A 21124-nucleotide genomic window follows, 5' to 3' on the forward strand; every position below is an offset into this window, starting at 1 on the left:
GTCTCCGCAAGATCTGGCAGACAACCCATAGGTGCGCGGATAAAACTAGACTAAATCGAGCAACTAAGGAACTTAAAGACCTCCTACTTAGCACAGCAAATGATACGCTCAAACACAAACTAATGAAAATGTCTCCAAGTGCTAATGGAACTCACAACCTCTGGAAGGCGACGAAGTACCTCCCACAGCCGCAACAGTGTTCTCCGCCCATCAGAGCCGGAAATACATGGGCGCGAACTGACCAAGAAAAATCTCAAGCTTTTGCTACATATCTAGCTGGAGTTTTTAAACCAAACGAAACGAATAGTCCTGAAGATCCAGAAATAGATCAAGTCCTAAATCAAGATCTGCAACTGTGCCTGCCGTTAAGTCCTACTTCACCAAGAGAGATAGCTAAAGAAATAGCCAAAATGGACGCTTTCAAAGCACCTGGATTTGACCTGATCACCCCCAGGCTTCTGAAAGAACTCCCTAAGAAGTGCATTGTCTTTTTAACCATCCTTGTCAACGCCACACTGAGAACCTCACATGTTCCTGCACTCTGGAAAACATCCCAAATCGTTATGATTCATAAGCCTGGTAAGCCGCCTAATGAAGTTTCGTCCTATCGCCCTATTAGCCTGACGCCTGTGTTGTCCAAATTGTGGGAAAGGATCATTCTAGCAAGATTATCCCCTTGTCTAGATAGGAACCACGTAATACCCGACCACCAATTTGGTTTCCGAGAGCACCACTCAACGATAGAGCAGGTACACAGAGTCTACCGTACAATAAGACAATGCCTGGAAAAGAAAGAGTACTGTTCGGCTGCTTTCCTTGATGTACAACAAGCCTTCGACCGGGTTTGGCATAAAGGACTGCTTTGCAAAATTAAAACATACCTTCCACACTCTTACTTCCTGCTGATGGACTCTTACCTCAGTGACAGAAAGTTTCAAGTCAAGCTCCGTGATGCAAGATCTTCCCTCTTTAGCTGCGGAGCTGGTGTACCCCAGGGCTCCGTACTGGGCCCGGTCCTCTACAATATATTTACTAGCGACCTACCCCAATCATCTGGAACAGCTGTAGCAACCTTTGCTGACGACGCGGCCTTCCTCAGTTGTAACCGTGATCCAAATGAAGCAAGCAGATTGTTGCAAACCCAGCTCAATGCTACCAATGCTTGGCTTACTAAGTGGCGCATAAAAGCAAGCGCCCCGAAGTCTCACCACATCACATTCACACTAAGACGTGAAACTTGCCCATCGGTTAATCTAGGCTCCGACACATTGCCACAATCAACCTGCGTCAAATACCTGGGGTTTCACCTGGACCGCAGAATGACATGGAAAGACCACATAAAAACAAAGCGCAATGAAATCAACCTAAGATTTAAAAATTTACTCTGGCTCCTTGGTAGACAGTCTGCCTTATCTTTATCCAACAAGCTAAGGGTATATTGCTGCATAATAAAACCAATCTGGACATACGGAATCCAACTGTGGTCTACAGCTAGCAAATCCAACATTATGTGCCTCCAGAGAGCTCAAAACAATATTCTAAGGGTACTCTCATCGGCGCCCTGGTATGCTCGCAATTCGGAAATCCATGAGTACCTGGAAATTCCAACCATTTCAGATGAAGTGAAACGATATTCAGCCAACTACAGGGACCGACTGATGATTCACCCAAACCCGTTATCCAGTGTACTTTTGCAGCCAAATCCGATTAAAAGACTCAAGAGAGCTGATGTGCTGCCTTACTAAGGGGAGACAGAGCAGTGGCTCTGCCTTGCCAAACCCCAACCTCTAGCAACCCACCTGATTATAGTCTAAAAGACTGATTGCAGGTTTAACAAGAGAAAAAAAAAAAAAAAAAAAAAAAAAAAAACTAGATATTAATATAATAATATTATCTCGTATAGAAACCTCTATATAGAAATCCGAAACGAACTTGAGAGGGTTTTTACATTCTGTACTTAAAAAGTTGGAGACGAAGAAAATTAAATGACGGTAACAATGGTTTATATCTTAACATTCTATGGAAGCATTTTTAAAAGAAGCCATAGCCTTTTTTGATGTACATATTTTGCAAAATTTCTAGGTAATGTTTATTATTTTTCAGTCAATTTTAATAATTTTCACATTTAAGTATAACGCCTTCATGCACAAAGTTTTTTATTGTATCAATCTGCTTCATATAAATAGAATTTTAATAAATTTTTGTCTTGAGAAGGATTTTAAAAATAAGTAGTGAAAATCTATTGTTACAACATTACAACAATGTAACCTTGCTAAATAAAACCTCTACTTGTACATTAGACGTTTAGTTCCTAGTGAAGTTGTAAAAACATTCTTCTTCTTAAATTGAAGAGCTATGCTCTTGTCGGTGGAATAATCACCACTTCGCACGGTCTTTGGCCAGCTGTTTGACTTCCTGATACGACAAAACAAACTGTTCTAAAAACATGTTGGTTTTAAAAACAGTAAACAATAATTTAGATAAGTAACCAATCACAAACTTACGGTAAATGTCAAAATTGGCCTCACGATGCTAGCGCCAACTAGCCTGTCACAAAAACCTGGTAAAGCCGTTATTTTTTTTTGGGTGACACTCATTTCCCGGCCCGAATCATACCGACCCGATTTTTCGTGTACACGCCGATACAAACTCATGTCAAACTGACAAGAGTTTCTATGGTCGTGTACACGAAAACACTAAGGGGGAGGCCTTTATTCAGCAGTGGACGTCTTCCGGCTGATGGTGATGATGTACACGAGAAATGGGGTCTGTATTTCCACGTCGGTTTTGTGATTGTGATTGGGAATTTCACACACACCATTGAATGCTTCGCAGTGGGTTTGTGCAGGTCTCCTCACGATGTTTTTCTTCACCGTAAAGCTCGTGGTAAATTTCAAATGTAGTTTCGCACATGAATTTCGAAAAACTCAGTGCGAGCCGGGGTTTGAATGAACCCACGATCCTCTGCTTGAGAGGCCATAGATCAAACCACTCGGCCACCACGGCTTTTTTATAATATGTATACTACCCATAAGAAAATAGGGGTCACGTGAGTTTATTGGTACAACGAAAATCCAGAATAATATAAATACGAAAGTGTATGTGTTTGTATGTTTGTACGTCTTTCACGTCGAAACGGAGCGACGGATCGACGTATTTTTTGGCATAGAGATAGTTTATGGGCTAGATAGTGGCATAGGCTACTTTTTATCCCGAAAAAACGCAGTTTCCGAGGGAACAGCGCGCGATAACCGAATTCCACGCGGGCGAAGCCGCGGGCAAAAGCTAGTAGGTACTAAATAAATATAATTCTCTATCACATTCAAGGATGTCTGAAAATTTAATTGCAAAGGTATTTTTGATTTCATTTTACCGATGAAACGCTACTACTCAAGTGACCCTTGTTTCCTTTTGACTTGTATATATTTAGATAGAATATGTATATGTTTCTGGAACTTTATCATAAGTAGGTTTATTTCTAACTAGAGTAAAATATTCTGTATTTGATATTAGACATTGTCTAATTCAACTGTAAATTCCAAGTAAAATACGATGGTTATATGTGTGGTAGTGCAGTTTAAAACTAGTATTTTGTACTATGTACATAAGATAAAAATACTTTAGCTTAGATAGTCCCTTATGATCCCCACCCAATACCTAATTTCAATTTTAAAATAAGAGTCATTTTGAATCAACTTTAGTTTTAGTGCAATAAATAATATTTTGTCATCTAAATGTGAATTCAACTATAGTTACTGTTATCAGGTATTGTACATTATACATTAATATAATAAAGTGAAATGTACCTGTATAATCGTTTTCATTTACGCATTTATTTGTAACACAAATTGATAGTTAAGGGGCTACCCGAGGTTTTCATCGATTTTTGACAAGTTTTGAATCGTATCTCCTACTTTTGCACTACAGATAGAATTATAAGTCAAACGGCTATGGGTTCTTCAATCTTTTATCTCCATTTTTGTCTACCGGATTTTGAAAAATAATAATTTTGTATGATTTTTTAAAATATTGTCTGAAAAAACACTCATTTCGTATCTCTATTGACGTCAATGATCTAACATATACGAAATCTAAATATTTAGGGTCGTCTTTGACGTCTCTAAAAATTGGTCGAGGGTTTTCATTTGAAACTACTTAATTAACACAAAAGTTATGGCTAGAAAACCACTTTTTTGGCCTAAAATTGTTCAATTTTGATGCCAAATATCTCAAAAACAATAAACTTTGAAGTAAATATGGGATACTATATTGCTTAAAGCAGTTGTTGTTAATATAAAAAGCTACAAAAATCATTAAAAAACTAAGGAATTCAGATCGAAGGTCATTGGGGCATGGGATCACCTTAAAATAAAACGAAGTTTTTATATGGCAAAATCCTTAATTAGCTTTATTTTTCTTTTTAAACTGTTTTCTTTGCTTATTATCTTTCTTCTCGAACTTGGGCTTTTTGGGAGACACATCATGTTCTGAAAAAGAAAACGAATTTGTTAAAAAATACAAGTTTTTTTGCTGGCTGTACTTGCTTTACTTATCATCTAAATTATATATCTGTCTGTACTAATTTCAAGTATATGCCATTAACACGTTCATATCAAATATCAAACAAGTACGGTCAGGTATCCACGCAAACCTAAATTAGCTGAGTGTAAAAAAAATACCTGAAGTCATTTAATTGTTTCTTCTTAGCCCGCTGTGGACTTGCTACTAAGGTAATTTGATTTTTTTTAAACCTGAGGCTACCTCAATGACGTTGACTCGCGATTTTCTAACATTTTCTTAATCTTTACCACGGAACACAAAGCGAAAAAAGCCTTGAGCCATTTTGTGGAGAATGATATATACTGGATATTTTGTATATTTTTGTAAACTAAAAAGCAAATAATTTCGGAGGACATGCATAAAACCTCTGATTTGCAATTTTATTGAAAACCGCGAGTCAAGGTCATTGTGACGGGGTAGCCCCTTAACTTATTTTATTTTTATTGAAACACTGTATTTGCCAACTGCTAATGGTAAAATAGTTCTAAACAGTTTACAACAAAAAAATAAATTTTATAGTTGGTTTTATTGTCTATCCGTACTTACGTAATCAACTAAAGTAAAAATCTGGTGTTTTAAGAATAAGGGTATTCGAAATTCAAGTATAATCAGCATCTTGTGTGTTGGGAATAAAATAAACTGGCAATCTGGTATTTAGAGTCTCTGGTAGATTAACAAACTAGGTGTTTCAAGTACGTCGTGTTTTGCGAGCCTGGTGTTTTCAAAATCTGGTATTATGGGAATTCGGTTTTAAATGGAACATAGTGTATTGAGAACACGTTGTTTTGGCAATCCGGTATAAAAAGAAACACAGTAACAAGAAAATCTGGTATTTTGGAAATGTAGTATTTCAGAAATCGGGTAAATTGGCAATCTTGTATTTTGCAATTCTGGTATTTAGGGAACGAGCGTTTGTGACTGCTGTGGGATATGCGCTATGCCTAGCGTAAGAGCTTAGGTGGATCGCATTCGGCTCCAGCAACGTTCCGCTAAGCCCTTCGGCTATGTCAGCCTTAAGGAGGTACCATCAGCCAAATATGTGGTCTACCACCCTAAAGTTGATAATCGTTTGCATGTCATAAAACAATAATGCCAAAAGACGTGCCTGTCAACTTGAAAGTTCGACTTTAGTGACATGTTTATTTGATAGGAACTTGTTTAAAAATTGATAGACCACTTATTTGGCTGATGGTACCTACGAATTATTTTGACACGACACGCGTTCACTGGCATAGGAGTAAGAACTAAAAAGTCGCAGACGTGTCACTGACACCGGAATGTATTACGTCTGTGACACGTATACGTGTTACTGGTATTATAGAAGTGACTGCTGTGGGATATGCGTAGGCATAGCGGAAAGCCGAGTTTAGACTGGCAAGAAAAATCGTGCAAGTTGCAATACATTGCGAGGCCGTAAAGCCAACGAGTTTGTAGCAGTCAATCGAGCGCCGAATATAATGCAACTTGCACGATTTTTCTTGCAAATCTAAACTCGGCTTAAGAGCTTAGTGGATCGTTGCCGGAGCCGAACGTGTTAACTGTTGCCCCTTCAGCGATGACGATCCTGAGTGGAACATCAGCCCCATGTACCATTAAATTAACAAGTCCTACAAATCAATAACAAAATAATTGTAACTGTTATAGAAAAAAAGTACAATTATGTGGATTTGTAGCTCATGTAATGTTAGTGGCATGGGGGTCAGAGGCCTTATTGTCTAACACACTTGAAATCACAATCGTTTACACCAGTTCTTTCTGTCACACGGAGTAAGATGAAGGTAGAAAGAGATGGCGAATGCGATCACAAACGACAGAGCGTTATACAATACGGCCACAGGTTTCACTACCCGATTATTTTACTGTCATTCAACTGATTTGTAATCCACGCCAAATGTCAAGACAAGGGACACATTTAACTTGCTGGATTTGTCCCGAACATACAAGCATTGAAAGTTGAAGTTGTAAGCAGGTTAAGTATAACCGCGAATCCACGAATTCACGAATTAGGTATCTCGAATCTCAGCAAATGTGAACTTACGTGTATTTTTCCTTTTCACCCCTTGTGGCTGTGGCTGGCCTTTTTTCATCCCCTGATGTTGTGGTTTGAAAACTTGATTTACAGGTTGGATTTTTTTCGCGTCTTGATTTTGGTTGGGTTTTTTCGCGACTTGATTCTGGGGTTTCTGTTGTTTTTGGTTCTTAGGAAGCGGTGGTGGAGCTAGTACTTGCTTCTTGCCTTTTTTCGCTTTAATCGGTATAAGCTGTGGCAGTTCTTCTTCGTCGCTGAAATAATAATTTGTAATTATGTTACCCAAATAAACAAATGTCACAAAACTGTTCGAATCTAATTTCCTTCTAATGTCAAATTTACTTATGTAACCAGCGAACCAAGTTTCAAACAGGTGTTTGGAAGAAAATGCGCATTTCTTTAGCCTAAGTAACCGATAATGTTTTTTTTTTACTTGCATAAAAACTTAATTAAGTTTATAAAATATATCTCTAAAACCTTTCGTGAAAGTTATATACCTAACTGAATAAATAACGCGTGAAAACTGCATCACAACCCGTTGTGTGGTTTAGGAGGGGTTAACAGATATACAGACGGACAACTGAGGAGAGCAACTTGTTTTAAGATTATGAAGATGTCATTTTTTTTTTTCAAATAAGATGGAAAAGTACTGTTGGTTTATAGACCGTCATTATAGCTGCCAAAAAAGTGATTCTTAATTATTACCAAAGTATGTTAGTACTACTAACTGTCGGCCAATGCAAATGATAAATATAATATATGATAAATATACCTGTTTTCATCATTCTCCTCATCCACTTCATCATCACCATCATCCTCACTGTCATCACCTGAAGAAGCATCTGAGTATTTTTCCATCATCTTCTCATACTCATCCGAGTCAAAACCGAGTGAACTGTCACTCTCATCACCAGATTCTTGCTGCAATTGTATGAAATTCTCTGGAATTTTCACACCTGCGTCTTTCATCTTTTTTTGTTTCTCGTTTTGTTTCATGCTGGCATTTTCTTGAACTTTCTTTTCTTTTTTGCTTTTAACTTCGGTAGGTTTGATTTTTTTCGCTTCCGGCTCAGCTTTCTTCTATAAGGATAGTAGTCAAAAATAAGTGTTAGATCATGAATCAAATGGTTCGACTGTACATAGATATGTAGATACAATAATTGATCACAGGTAACAAAGCAAAATCTAATATACCTACAATTTTTTGTTCTTTTCTAAGTTTCAAACATTTACTTATCCAGAAGGTGTTTCGAATAGACTAAGGCTGCGTTTACACCAGAAATGTGCGAGGATGTGTTGTGTTTGTTATGGACCAATAGAAACGCTTCATTTACCTATCCTCACTCAGCGCAGCTCTAATGGAAACAGCTCGGCGGAGCGAGGATAGGTAAACAAAACGTTTCTATTGGTCGCACATCTCTGGTGGAAACGCAGCCTAGAACAGGAAACTACTTAACTACTTACAAGTCCTGTGAAACATTTACAGGAGTTTTCACTCAAACTTACTCAACCACCTGCTGAAATATTCCATATAAATTTTAAGACACCATGATACCATGTATATATTTTTTTCTGATTTATTTACTTTTATTTATAAAAATATACAATACAACACAAGGTATTCCTTTGACTTGTCTATTTTTTTTTGCCTAATATTGTCTAACAACTTTTACTTATAATTAATAGTTTGTCTAAAGTCCATTTGTATAATTTCATTATTCATAATTTTTACTTTGTCTAATTTTCATTTTTACTAAATGATCATTTGCATAACTTGTTTTGTCAAATATTATTTTATAGAAAACTCACTGTCGATTCTTATTTTAACTAATCATCATATAGCCGAATAACGTTTTAACTAACATTGGATTGTCTAATATTGAATTATCATAATATTTGTTTTGCTTACTAATGTTATGCCTAATTTTGGTACCAAAATGTTTATTATAAAATAAGGTCAATTAGGTAGGTTAAAATTAAAATACATTCAAACGTCAGTCAAAAAAAATGTCAGTCAAACGTTATACGAAATAAGTTTATACAATATGAAATTATGTAACATGTATGTTACACAAAATATAATTATGTCACTCAAACATTATATGAAATGAGTTAATACAAAATGAAAATTAGGCGAAATAAAATTATGTCAAGTAAATTGTTTACAAAATGACTTTCACTAAAATGAAAATAAGGTAAAATGAAACATTAGGTTAAGTAATATTAGTTTATCTAACATTAGGCAAACTGAAAATAGGCAAAAAGTTGTTAGGCAAAACAAGGTACAACCAAAACACAATACATTAAACATTAAATGACTATGTACCATCAGCAAAATAAGTGGTCTATCAATTTTTAAACAAATGAATAATGTTTCTAAAGTCGATCTTTTAAGTTGACAGACACGTCTATTGGCATTATTGTTTTATGACATGCAAACGATTATCAACTAAAGGGTGGTAGACCACATATTTGGCTGATGGTACAAAATATATCTAACCCAGGCTAAACTATATAATAACCTATATCGTCGGTGATACTGCAATACCGCATAACTAGCATTTTCACTGTACTAACAGTCTTAACATTGTACTGTTCTGACAGTGAAAATTATACCTTATGGGAAATGCTAGTTACGCGGTATTGCAGTACCTATCACCGACGATATACGTATTGTATATTATGAATGATGTACTTGAAAAATGATATATGAGTGAAAACTTAACTAAACCTACTGTGCATACATGATAAAATGAAAATAAATCAACATACTTGTTCCACAGTCTCTACAGCCTTTTTGCCTTTCTTCTTTGTGCCTTCAACTTTGACAATAGGCTTACTCTCTTCTTGTCCCTGTGCTTTGGGCAACAATGCTTCAGGAACATCTACTGGCTTAAAGAAGTCATAGTTTATACCCAATTCACTGAGCTTCTTTATTTTTTTTTCGTGGCTGGAAACAATCATTTTTTTTAAATAAAATTTTCTATGCTAAGTAAGACCATGAAGTTTGAGTCGCCATTTACTCGTATTTTATTCGTATTTTATGTGTAAATCGACGAACCCCACTTACTATTATAAATGCGAAAGTTTGTAAGTCTGTTTGTTTGTTACCTCTTCACATCTAAACCGCTGAACCGATTTAGACGAAATTCGGTAAGTATACAGATAGTTTGAGTCCCGGGAAGGACATACTAGTAGGATTCTTTTAATCCCAGAGAATTGTATAGTTTAGGCGCATGCAACGCATGCAACTGTACCGAAATATCAAGATTCTCTAAAATCAAAGTACACTGAACTAAACCCGAATTTAAATCATAAACTTAGTAATTAGCCGCGATATTCAACATTCAGGTGCATTACTAGTATTTGGCTTAGCTGTGGCAACATTTTGCAGTTTCCTAGTATAAAAAAGCAATTCAACGTTTTAGACTATCGCGATCATTACTAATTTTATGATTTACGAGTAAATTCGGGTTATGTCCCGCGTACCTAGATTTTAGAGAAGCTAATTTCGGAATCAAGGTACATACGCGGCACAAAACCCGAATTTAAATCATAAAATTTAAAATCAATTAGAGATAAAGAGCACACATTTTTAAATGTTTATGAGACCACATTATCAGCAACTAAACTGACAGGCATTGAGCTCTGACTATCTTCTGGGTAAATGAAGACAAATTAACAGCTTACGTTTTCAGCAGCTTCCTAGCACTCTTTAAATCTCCTTCTTCATCTTTATCAGCATTGTGGGTCTGAAAATATAAATTAATTAAATAACTTGATACTTATTTGGTAGAGCTTGTATAAGCTATGACTGCCTATGACGCGCCTCAACTAAATCAGTTAATTATGAGTATTACGAGGGCGACACTGAGTTTTCAGAACTGGCCACTTGTAAACAATATAATAAAAAAGTAAGTTTAAATTATGAAAATGGAACTCTTTGCCAATATTATTGAGTATGTATTTCATTCATTTGTCATTTGTTTCACGATTTGGCGGCAAATTGAAAATTTTCTGTGTCGCGTCAACATGAATTTAACGCGAGAAAATTTTCGTGCAATGACTTTTGATGTATTAAACTAAACCTTTTTCTGAATGTTTCTCCTTTCAGCCGTTGGATTGTGTGTAGCTGTCCAATGTTTTCGCTTGGCGCGCCTTTGCTTCTCAGATGGAATGACAACAGCTGTAAATAAATAATAAAATAAATAAATATCATGGGACACTTGGCACCAATTGACCTAGTTCCAAACTAAGCAAAGCTTGTACTATGGATACTTGGCAACGGATAAACACACTTATATAGATAAATATATACTTAAATACATATGAAACATCCAAGACCCGAGAACAAACATTCGTATTATTCATACAAATATCCGACTGGCCGAGGATCGTGCTCAGTGGCGTGCAACTGGAGAGGCCTATGTCCAGCAGTGGACTAAGATAGGCTGATGATGATGATGATGATACAAATATCTGCCCCGGCCGGGAATCGAACCCAGGACCTCAGGCTTCGTAGTCAGGTTTTCTAACCACTTGGCCTTACACAAAAGATCCCTACGGGTCGAAGTGTATCCGCATGGAACCCTAAGCATAAGATAAGAACCACTTGGCCATCCGGTCGTCAAATGAGTTATTGTTAAAAATTTAGCTATTTAGACGCTTTTGCCGACTGCACTTTTTATTTACTGTACTGTACTGTACAATCTACAACATGTCCATACCAAAGTTTAAGTAATTCTGATCACTGGAAATGAGTAAAATTCCATATGTACAAGATTTGAAGAGAATGCCAGAGTGGAACCTTTTCATAATCAATTCACTACAATTTCTTTGGCATGTCTTGTCGACCTTAATGTTCTTGTCATGAACCCGTGGTCGGTAAATGAGTCATTGCGCGTACACATTTTCTTGTCATGAAGCCCAAGAGCGGTAAATGAGTCCGTGTCCGTACTGGTGGTGCTGCGCGCGCTGCTGCGCATGGCATAGCAGCAGGACCACATGCACACGCGGCTCAGGCATATGCTGAGGGAGGGGGAGGGCGACGCTGCCAAGAGCGCAGCCTAAGGTATCGCCAATATTTGGAACAATTATATATTTTCTTTTACTGGAAAATGTGATGGAAAACATTGTATGTCGCACGGGCGGTACTACAATTACGAACATCGACTCATTAAAGCCCTCAGTCATCGACTTCGAGCTTCTAATAGACTCTCGTTCGTAATTCCTTATTTACCGCCCTTAAGACACAATGTACTTATTACCTTTGATCAACCTCTTGCCCATAAGATAGTTGTTCATGGTCTCAGCGACAATTTCTGCAACGGCTGGCTCCCGAAATTCCACAAAGCCGAAGCCCTTAGACCGTCCTGTGCGGGGAGACCTTATCACACGCACATTGGTGACCATTCCAAACTGCTTGAAATATTCTGTCATTTGATGCTGTAAAAATGTAATGTAATGAAAATAATTCTGTGCCTCCTGTGAGTGATACAAGTGCAAAGTCATTTTACAGGAGAGTGAAAATAAGATTTAAAAAAATCTTGTTTGTGAGCATTTACCGAAGCACTTTTTTTTATACATAAAAATATATTATATAAACGTGCATTTAGTGTTTTTCGGTAAATATTGTAAGTTCGAAGAAAATCGCGAAAAACCTGCGAGTTGTACCTATTGAAATGTCTAATATGAGTAAATAATATGTGTTAGATGATACAAGTTCAGTTATATCATGGTGCACCCCTGAAGCACCCATAATATCTCTTAGGTGTAAACTGATATGATATACATGAACTTGTAAAACACACTCACTCACTCACTCAGCGTAATATGTTTCTAGCTCAATGTTGCTTAAAGTAAAGTAAAACATAAAACCCTGAAAAATTTTTTTTTACTTTGTACCCCGTTACAAATAAAATTTACCTCACTTATATTAGTTTTCAAAAAGTAAAGTAACTTATATCAGTTTACAGCGACACTGAGGCGAGCAGGTCCCGCGCACCCCTGATCCCGCGTCACCGCACCCCCGCGCACTCCCACCACACTCTTTATGCTCGCACTTGTATCACTTAGCACAACTGTTATTACATAAATATTTTACGGGAATATTTTGACTTTTAGATATAATTCAATTTGTATACCTTTACACTTAAAAATGTGTTTGTGAAAAGTGATTCATGACGAGATGTATCACTTATCACAAAAAAAATATCAAATTTGTCTCGCATTAGTAGTAGTACATGTTGAGTTGTACCCTGGTCTGGTTTTAGAAAAGTTGGTCAAAAGTGGTATAACTGTAGATATATCAATATTTCCGAAAAAAATACCGAAAAATAAAATGTGAAAATAAATTCAATTTCACTTATACCACAAAGCATGAAAATAAGCTTTAGAGCAATTACATAAAGGGGTTACAACTTGATATATATCAATGTGCACGATTTTTTTCTGCTAGTTGTATCACTTTTCACAAAATTATCTCCGAAACTATAGCACCTAAAGGTACGTGAGATAGACCCAAAAATTCGTTATTTTTTTCTGATTATACTTCTAAATAAAAACACACAAAAGGGTACAAGTCGAGTTACATCACTGATCACAGGAGGCACAGAATTAATCGTCTTGCACCTGTAACTGGGGTACTGAATGTTCATGTACAGACATCAAAATTTAATAACAGGTACAAACAAATAATAAGTACAAATACAAATAGTAAGTAACTTATTATTATTCGTAGCAGGGCTTTTGTAAACACCAATGATCGCTTCTAGCTTTGTTTGGAAGTGTATTGTTTTATTATTTTGGAGACAATGGTTTATTTAAAGAAATTTGAAATGTTTGCTAGAAGAAGAATGAGTGAGAGGGTGATAACTCTTTACCAGCCCAGATAACACCGACATGGAAATACCGGCCCTGTTTTTAGTGTACCTGCCCATAGAAACTGACAGGAGCTTCTATGGGCATGTGTTACACGAAAAACAGGGTCAGTATTTCCATCCCGGTATTGTTCGGGCCGGGAAAGAGTGTCACCCGAATGAGAGATGAAGAAGACAATCAAGTTGACAATGTTCTTTTTTCATTTTTATAATTGTTTTTCGTAAAATTATTATACATTTTTACTAGCTAAACTTGAAATGATCACTATTGGCTCTGTGCATGATATTAGCGCCACCTTTAGCGTCCGCAAGGTTGTCGGTTCTGACGTTTTGAAATTTCATTGCGACATTGTGACAAAAATCAAACCTATCACATATTAATTAATAATACAAAATTACTGTGATACCGTGATTTGGGTGGACAAAGGGCTGTGAATTCATTTTTGGTTATTAAAATTAAATAAGGTGAGTAAAATGTATTCAAAAAGTGTGTTTTATTTTGGTTATGTCAGAGTTTGTTTACTTCATGCTTAGTCGTTTTTTATAGTAAAACGAAAAGATAAAGCTACTTTAATGGTTGCTTTAAATAATAGTAAACATATATAATTGTTCTTGTATCGCTAGTAATAAATTAAATATCGTTTTCAGATTAAAATACATATTATTTTGATGACCAGTTTTGTGTGTATTACTCAATATAAAATTTCAACCACAAACTGTTTCAAAAGGAAAATTGTTGGTATCTGCTGAACATGTCCGGGATGTAGAGGAATTAAGAACAAAACAGGGACTGTGTTCAATAATTCAAGAAGACAAGCATCTATTACTAAAATTAGGCAGTTAAGTCTACACAAATTGATTTGTTAATATCAGATTCATATGAGTATGACAGATGACAGAGCTTACATTATTTCTACTTTTGGCCACTATTAGCGCTGCAATAGATTTCAATACCCCCACCTAGTACTTCGCACCCAGCTAATATAGCATATGGGAAAGGCATCAATAATCTACAGGTACTTATAGGTAAGGAATTTCTTACATGTTTTTATAATTTGTCCTTGGCTATATGAGAGGAACCTCACCAATACTTAATATGTTGCACAGAATTGATATGGAGCCTAAGTAAATTTTCGAGCTTTAAGTTTTTTCACTTATAACTGACCGATTGCCACTAAGCAAATTTACTAACCTCGTAAAAACCGTGTGGTATATGTGATAAATAAACCAATCCTCTCTCTGGACGCTTCCTTTTTTTCTTACCCTCATTGCTCTCGCTATCTTTTGGAGCAAGAACCGCTGGTACATGAGGCTTGCCTTCTTTTTTCTGTAAAAAATGTAATTTACAAGTATTGAAAACATAACCTCTGTTATGCAGAGAGCTGGTGTTAACGTACCTTTAATAACTTCTTAATGCCTTTTATTGATTTTGCGAACTTCTTTTGTTTTGTGGAATCTAAAGCCACGTTTTCTTCCATTTTGTAATAGTAAATTTATTGATGAAATTCAACAAAATTAACCAAACCAAACGTTACAATACAACACGAGCCGATGGTTCAGAATCAGAAGGGGGTGACTGACACTGACACTGACTGGCTGGACTGACAGTTGACACTATTTACCGGCACGGATAATACCGACATGGAAATACCGACCGGATATTTCGTGAACAAGCCATGCCCCTACAAACTCGAAATTCGAAGTTCGTGACGTGCGGTCCCTCTGACAATTACTATTTAATACGAGAGCGAGAGGGACGGTACAATACGAACTTCGAGTTCAAGTTTCGTAGTAGCCGTGCTGGTGTCAAACTGACAAGAGTTTCTATGGGCGTGTACACGAAATATCATGCCCTGCATAAAATTCCATGTTGGTTTTGTATGTACGGCCGGGAAATAGTGCCACCCAATCAGAATATTATAAAACCGGCCAAGAGCGTGTCACGCCCGAAATAGGGTTCCGTAGCCATTATGAAAAAATTAAGTAATATTTAAATAAGTTATATTAGTAATATTTTTTTATCTAAGCGTCGTCGGTGTCGGGGGACCGCTAAGGTTAATACTTTAAAAATGCAAGATATTATGTACTTTAGTTTCCTGTTAACCTTAGCGGTCCCCCGACACCGACAACGCTTAGATAAAAAAATATAACTAGGTACTTATACTAAATTAACTTAGGCTAATTTTGCGGGAAATCAGCATAGTCCCCGCGGGAAAGGGATAAACGAATTCTTCGCAGATGAAGTCGCGGGCAACAGCTAGGTAGTGCATAATTATTATTTTTTACTTTTTAGTTGCGTTTTTTGGCGGCGTTTTTATTATTTTTGCGGGCGTTTTTTGGTGTCGGGATACAATACCAACACGGAAATACCGGCATGATATTTTATACACGCCCCAAAGAGGAAGGAGAGACAATAGAGAGAAGGTAGCTAAATGCCAAGCGTACCCGATTATTACTATTATTACTTTTGTGTATAAACAGCCCACAGGCAACAGAAATTGACCAATAGGCTGCGGTGCATTTGGCGCCTATTCGCATGTTTAGAATGAACTGACACAATTCGAAATAGTCAAGTCAACTCAATAAACTACCTTTAATAAACAAGTAAATATTCCTTAACATACTTTATATAACAACAAAGCATGACAATGATAACCTAACTACCTTTGCCTACTACACTACTTTTCCGTATTGGCGAAACCATGTCTTAATATTATTTCTGACCAACCAATTACAGAATTTTATCCGTAGATAACTACAAACATACGAAACTATTACTAGGCAGGGACTTAGGAAATTAGAGAGAAGTAAAGAGAACGATCTTTCAACATTTTTCGGAAAGTTGAAAAATGATTATTCCGATTCCTTTATCTTCTTTAGCGTTCCTGAGCCTTATATGGAAGGAAGTGATCCTAACGTCCTACATAAGAACCTGTCTACAGTAATTAATCGATAGTTCGGAAATGTTTTCAAATTAAGAACTAAAATGAGAAACGGGAACAAGGCAAAGTTAAGTGACAAGGATGTCACGCTTGGGCTTGATATCGGCGTAAAATATACAAACTCGAACCGGTCCTCTCACTCAAAATAGGATAGTAGTAGTGCGCTGCTCATTTTTAAAGAAAACTGTGTTTATTCTTCTGAAAAACATACTCGAGAAGAGAATTCGCAGAAAATGGCATAGTAGCATTTGCTGGCGACTGTATAGACTTAAACTCCTTTACTATTTTCGAATAAAACGAAATAAAGTTCTTGTCAACGAATTGACACTTGACTGACAGACAGACAGTCTGTTTTTGTCTGTTGCGCTTGCTTGTGATTCGTTCGTGGTTGGTTTGTCGTCCTTTCGCATCGAACTTTTCGTTTTCTTTGACTGGTTGCAACCCTTGTTTTCAAAACAAGACAATACCTTGCCGTAAACACTGTTTCTACAAATTGATTCCGTGCAATGACAAAGTGAATATGTCATTCAGCACCTAAAACACACAGTTTTGTTTTATTGTTCAATTTAAAAATGAACATGTCAATTGGCACTCTCAACCAGTACATTCAGCACGTAGAACGAGCCTTCAGAACTGCACAGGGCGATGTCCTAGCACGCCTGTTCTCGCTACGAGATGACCATGTGGGGAATAGGAGTCTCCGCTCCAGCGACATAGCGACGCTTGTCGACGGCAACTGCGTGGCTCCATTGGACGATATTGTGATAGCTCACTTATTATGTGTCAGAGTAAGTGATAACTGGATCATAATGATATTGTTTACCTTTTTAATAATTACCAATTACCAAACAAGTGGGTTGGGATTCGGACCACATCATGACCATGACACCTCACAGTGTTTCATGTAGAACAAGGCAGGTGGACAATAGTCATTATCAAAAAGATAAATAACATAACATGTTAAAGTCAAATAATGAGGTTAGAGCAATCACACTATTTAATCTGTCATCTCCCAGGATAACAGGATCAAAGGAATTTGGGCACAAATTTGTGCCTCTGGGAGAGGACAGGTTAATCAGTTGCATTTGTGTGACACATTCATCACCATCTCTTGTGATTATACATTCTTTTATTAAAAGTATTAGTGATGGATAATGTACGTGAGGATATGTACTATATGTTTTTAATTTACTCAAGTCGTAATATACATTGCAATAAAGCAAAAAATAAACTTAAAAACGTGTCAAAATACATAACCATTTTTCCAGGTTTGTCCACTTTGATAGAGTCGGAAATACCTTCCACCCCTTTCCACATGTCTGGATTTTATATATTGTCGAGCCTCACTTCTCTTACTTACATTTTTATACTTTTCATCCCCCTCTAAATAGTACATCAAATATTTTTTTTAGTTTTTCAGTACTTACACCTGTTTTCAGTATCAAAGATGGAATTTGAAGAATGGATGAAAAATGTGTAATTTTGTTATTATTTTATAATTATGCAGAATAAAAGAGTTTTTAAGTAAATATAAAATCATTTATTTCGTAAATATGCCCCCTTTTTATACCTAATTTCATGAAATTTAAAAATAATCATTAATCAAACTAACACACTCCAAAAACATCATCCTAGCCTAAATATGTCCCACTGCGCTGGGCACAAGTCTCCTCTCAAAATGAGAGGGCTTGGGCCGTAGTTCTCACGCGGGCCCAGTGTGGATTGGGAACTTCACACACACAATTGAATTGCTTCGCAGGTTTGTGCAGATTTCCTCACAATGTTTTCCTTCACCATTTTAGCTTGTGGTTAATTTCAAATGTAACTTCACACATGAATTTCGAAAAACTCACAGGTGTGAGTCGGGGTTTGAACCCACGATCCTCTGCTTGAGAGGCCATATTTGACATATTTATATTTGACTAGGCTACCACGGCTGAAACCAAAAACAGAAAAATAATTTTGTCAACCTCGCTTGTTCTACAGGAAACACTGTGCACCCATGAAAACAATAGAATGGAGGGCTAAGATGGAATAACTAATGTGCCTGTAATTTCAGTAGCTCTCTTATTCTCTGTGCTGAAACACAACTGCGCAAGTACGATTGGAGGTTTGATTAAAGGGTGACATTGTGGTGGCTATCTGAATGGACCTAACAAAAAGTCCTATAATCCACAAGTCACTATGTTGAATGGATTAATAAAAAACGAAAGAAAGAAAAAATACTTTACTGTCCATAAAAAACATACATATAAGTGAGAAGGTACATGCTCAACTATGTGTGTGTGTGTGTCTGTCTGTGTGTATGTGTGTGTAATCTTATCTGATCTGTTGTGCACAGGCCTCTAACTTTACTTGTTCCATGAAATCGACACAACAATTACGTTATACTTACAGGCTCTATTCATGAAAGACTACATGGAAGCATTTAACTATCAAAGCTCCTGCGTGGCATCGGTGGTGCGTCTCCTGCAGAACCAGAAGGAAGAGAACTGGAGTCTGCCGCTTATGTACACAGTGTGCTTAGACTTGCGATTGGTGGCGCAAAAGGCGGAGGGGTGTAGTAGTAAGTGCTGATTTACATTATTTTGGGACTTCTGTCCGTTTCACTATTGCTTCATCAGCGAATGATTGGTCAACTACAACATTTTACCAAGTTTTGGTATTATGTTTAGGTACAGGTACAGATTTTTACAGATTAGCATATAGTTACAGAATGGCATCTGTGAACCTTTAACTGGCTGTATTACCACTTTGTCGGCGTAACTGATATGTATATTCATGCCAAATTACAGCTTTCTAGTACTAACTTTCTAGTGCTAAGCATAGCCGCGGACGGACAGACGGTGAAACTATAAGGGTAGTAGACTACAGAACTCTTAAAAAAATATGTATTGAGTCCAATATTTTCTGATAACATAATTTAACTAACAGAGTAATTTGAATTGTGCAGGACACTACCCTTTTGCATTATTTATTGTAATCTTTTGTTTCAGTCCAGAGTAATGGCAAAATCATGGAAAAGGCTGCAGACAGCTTACTGGCATGCTTCAGGGTTTGTGCAGCCGACAACAGATCTTCCGATATTGACACAAAGAGACTAGGCATGTTGAATCTTGTCAACCAACTGCTTAAAGTCTACTTCCGTATCAACAAATTACATTTGTGCAAGCCACTCATAAGAGCTATAGACTCTTCTCCATTCAAAGATCACTTCCCACTAGCTCAGCAAATCACATACAGATATTTTGTGGGCCGTAAAGCAATGTTTGATTCAGACTACCGCTCAGCTGATGAATTCCTGACGTTTGCATTTCAAAAATGTCACTACAAGAGCAGTAAAAACAAAAGACTGATCCTGACATATTTAGTGCCAGTTAAAATGCTTCTTGGTTTCATGCCAGCCCGGGATCTTCTACAAAAGTATGACCTTATGCAGTTCTGGGATTTGGTTTCGGCAGTTAAAAATGGCGATTTAAGAGGCATTGATAGAGTAATGGAGGAACATGAAATATTCTTTATTAGAGCTGGTATTTACTTGATTGTGGAGAAGTTAAAAATTACAGCATATAGAAATTTGTTCAGGAAAGTGTACCTGGCTGAAGGTAATCATCAAATTGATATTGCAAGCTTCCAAGCAGCTTTACAGTTGATGGGGCACGACGACGTGGATGCTGACGAAACCCAGTGTATAGTGGCCAATCTTATATATGATGGAAAAATCAAAGGGTACATTTCGTACCAACATAAAAAAGTAGTAGTCAGTAAGGCGAATGCGTTCCCGCCGCTTTCTAGTCTTTACTAATTGAATGTTACCTTAATTTGTTTTGATTATGTGATTGTTGTCACGGAAAGAGACTTTAGATATCATAATTAAAATAGCACAAACGGGACTTATCACTCTACTCATGGGTGACTCATGGCCACGGCCACCGTAATGTGGTTGTAACGTCGAGGTAAATATTACTTGTGTGCTTAGCGTGATAAGTCCCGTTTGTGGTATTTTAATTATGAGTAAAAATCACGAAAGTTTTAAATTGGATATCAGCCCTTTACAGTTTGATTAATTCGAGTTAACACTTGACAGATGGGCGTGCCTTCAGTCTTTCCGGTGGCAAATGCACTAGTCCCAAAACGCACTATTAGTCAATACACTCTAAATTCGAAAGCCCCACTTCTCATAAGAAACTAGGCCCAAAACACCATATTTCCAAAAAGGCTCATTCTCGATTTACACGAGAACCATTGAGAACTAGTCCCAAAATACACCTTTCCCAAAATACCCCAAATTGTGTTCACCCGTAGGTGGCGTAATACTTCATTCTCATAATGCATAGTTCTCAAAACACTAGTTCCAAAATACCCTAATTCTTTTTCTTTTATTTTCGAATGACTCTTTGAAATTGCTTTCAGCCGTAACCGTTACCCGTTTGACGCCAAGAGTATTTTTGCAAAAACAGTTTTTATTGAAATATTATTTTGAGCTATATACAGGGTGTAATCGTTAAGTGTAGCCAGGCGATAGTTCCATAAATATATCTGATATCAGAAAATTTCAATAATTTATCGTTAACTATTGAGTAAAATTACATTAATAACTTTTTCTTAAATAAAACTAGAAATATTAAAAGTATTAAGTTTAAACGCTTCCATACTTAAGTACGACGACGACTTCACTCCTTAAAGAAAGTCGGTGTCGTAAGAGATAAAACCGC

At 36.7% G+C, this 21124-nt stretch overlaps 2 protein-coding genes across 2 annotated transcripts; one reads left to right on the top strand and one right to left on the bottom strand.

Moving 5' to 3' along the window:
* Positions 1-1769: 1769 nt before the first annotated feature.
* LOC141427558 (uncharacterized) lies at positions 1770-15061 on the bottom strand. Its single transcript, XM_074087114.1, has 9 exons — positions 14865-15061; positions 14660-14794; positions 11857-12034; positions 10678-10775; positions 10280-10341; positions 9362-9539; positions 7362-7669; positions 6599-6843; positions 1770-4487 (listed from the first exon to the last, which is right to left on the bottom strand). The coding sequence occupies exons 1-9, from the start codon at positions 14943-14945 to the stop codon at positions 4399-4401; spliced, it is 1374 nt and encodes a 457-aa protein (XP_073943215.1). The 5' UTR covers positions 14946-15061; the 3' UTR covers positions 1770-4398.
* Positions 15062-16755: 1694 nt separating this feature from the next.
* Positions 16756-20786, top strand: PCID2 (PCI domain-containing protein 2). The gene is made up of 3 exons (XM_074087117.1): positions 16756-17197; positions 18807-18975; positions 19406-20786. The coding sequence occupies exons 1-3, from the start codon at positions 16982-16984 to the stop codon at positions 20212-20214; spliced, it is 1194 nt and encodes a 397-aa protein (XP_073943218.1). The 5' UTR covers positions 16756-16981; the 3' UTR covers positions 20215-20786.
* Positions 20787-21124: the final 338 nt, after the last annotated feature.

This window comes from Choristoneura fumiferana, chromosome 4 (genome assembly GCF_025370935.1).
Source record: "Choristoneura fumiferana chromosome 4, NRCan_CFum_1, whole genome shotgun sequence".
Lineage (NCBI taxonomy): Eukaryota > Metazoa > Arthropoda > Insecta > Lepidoptera > Tortricidae > Choristoneura > Choristoneura fumiferana.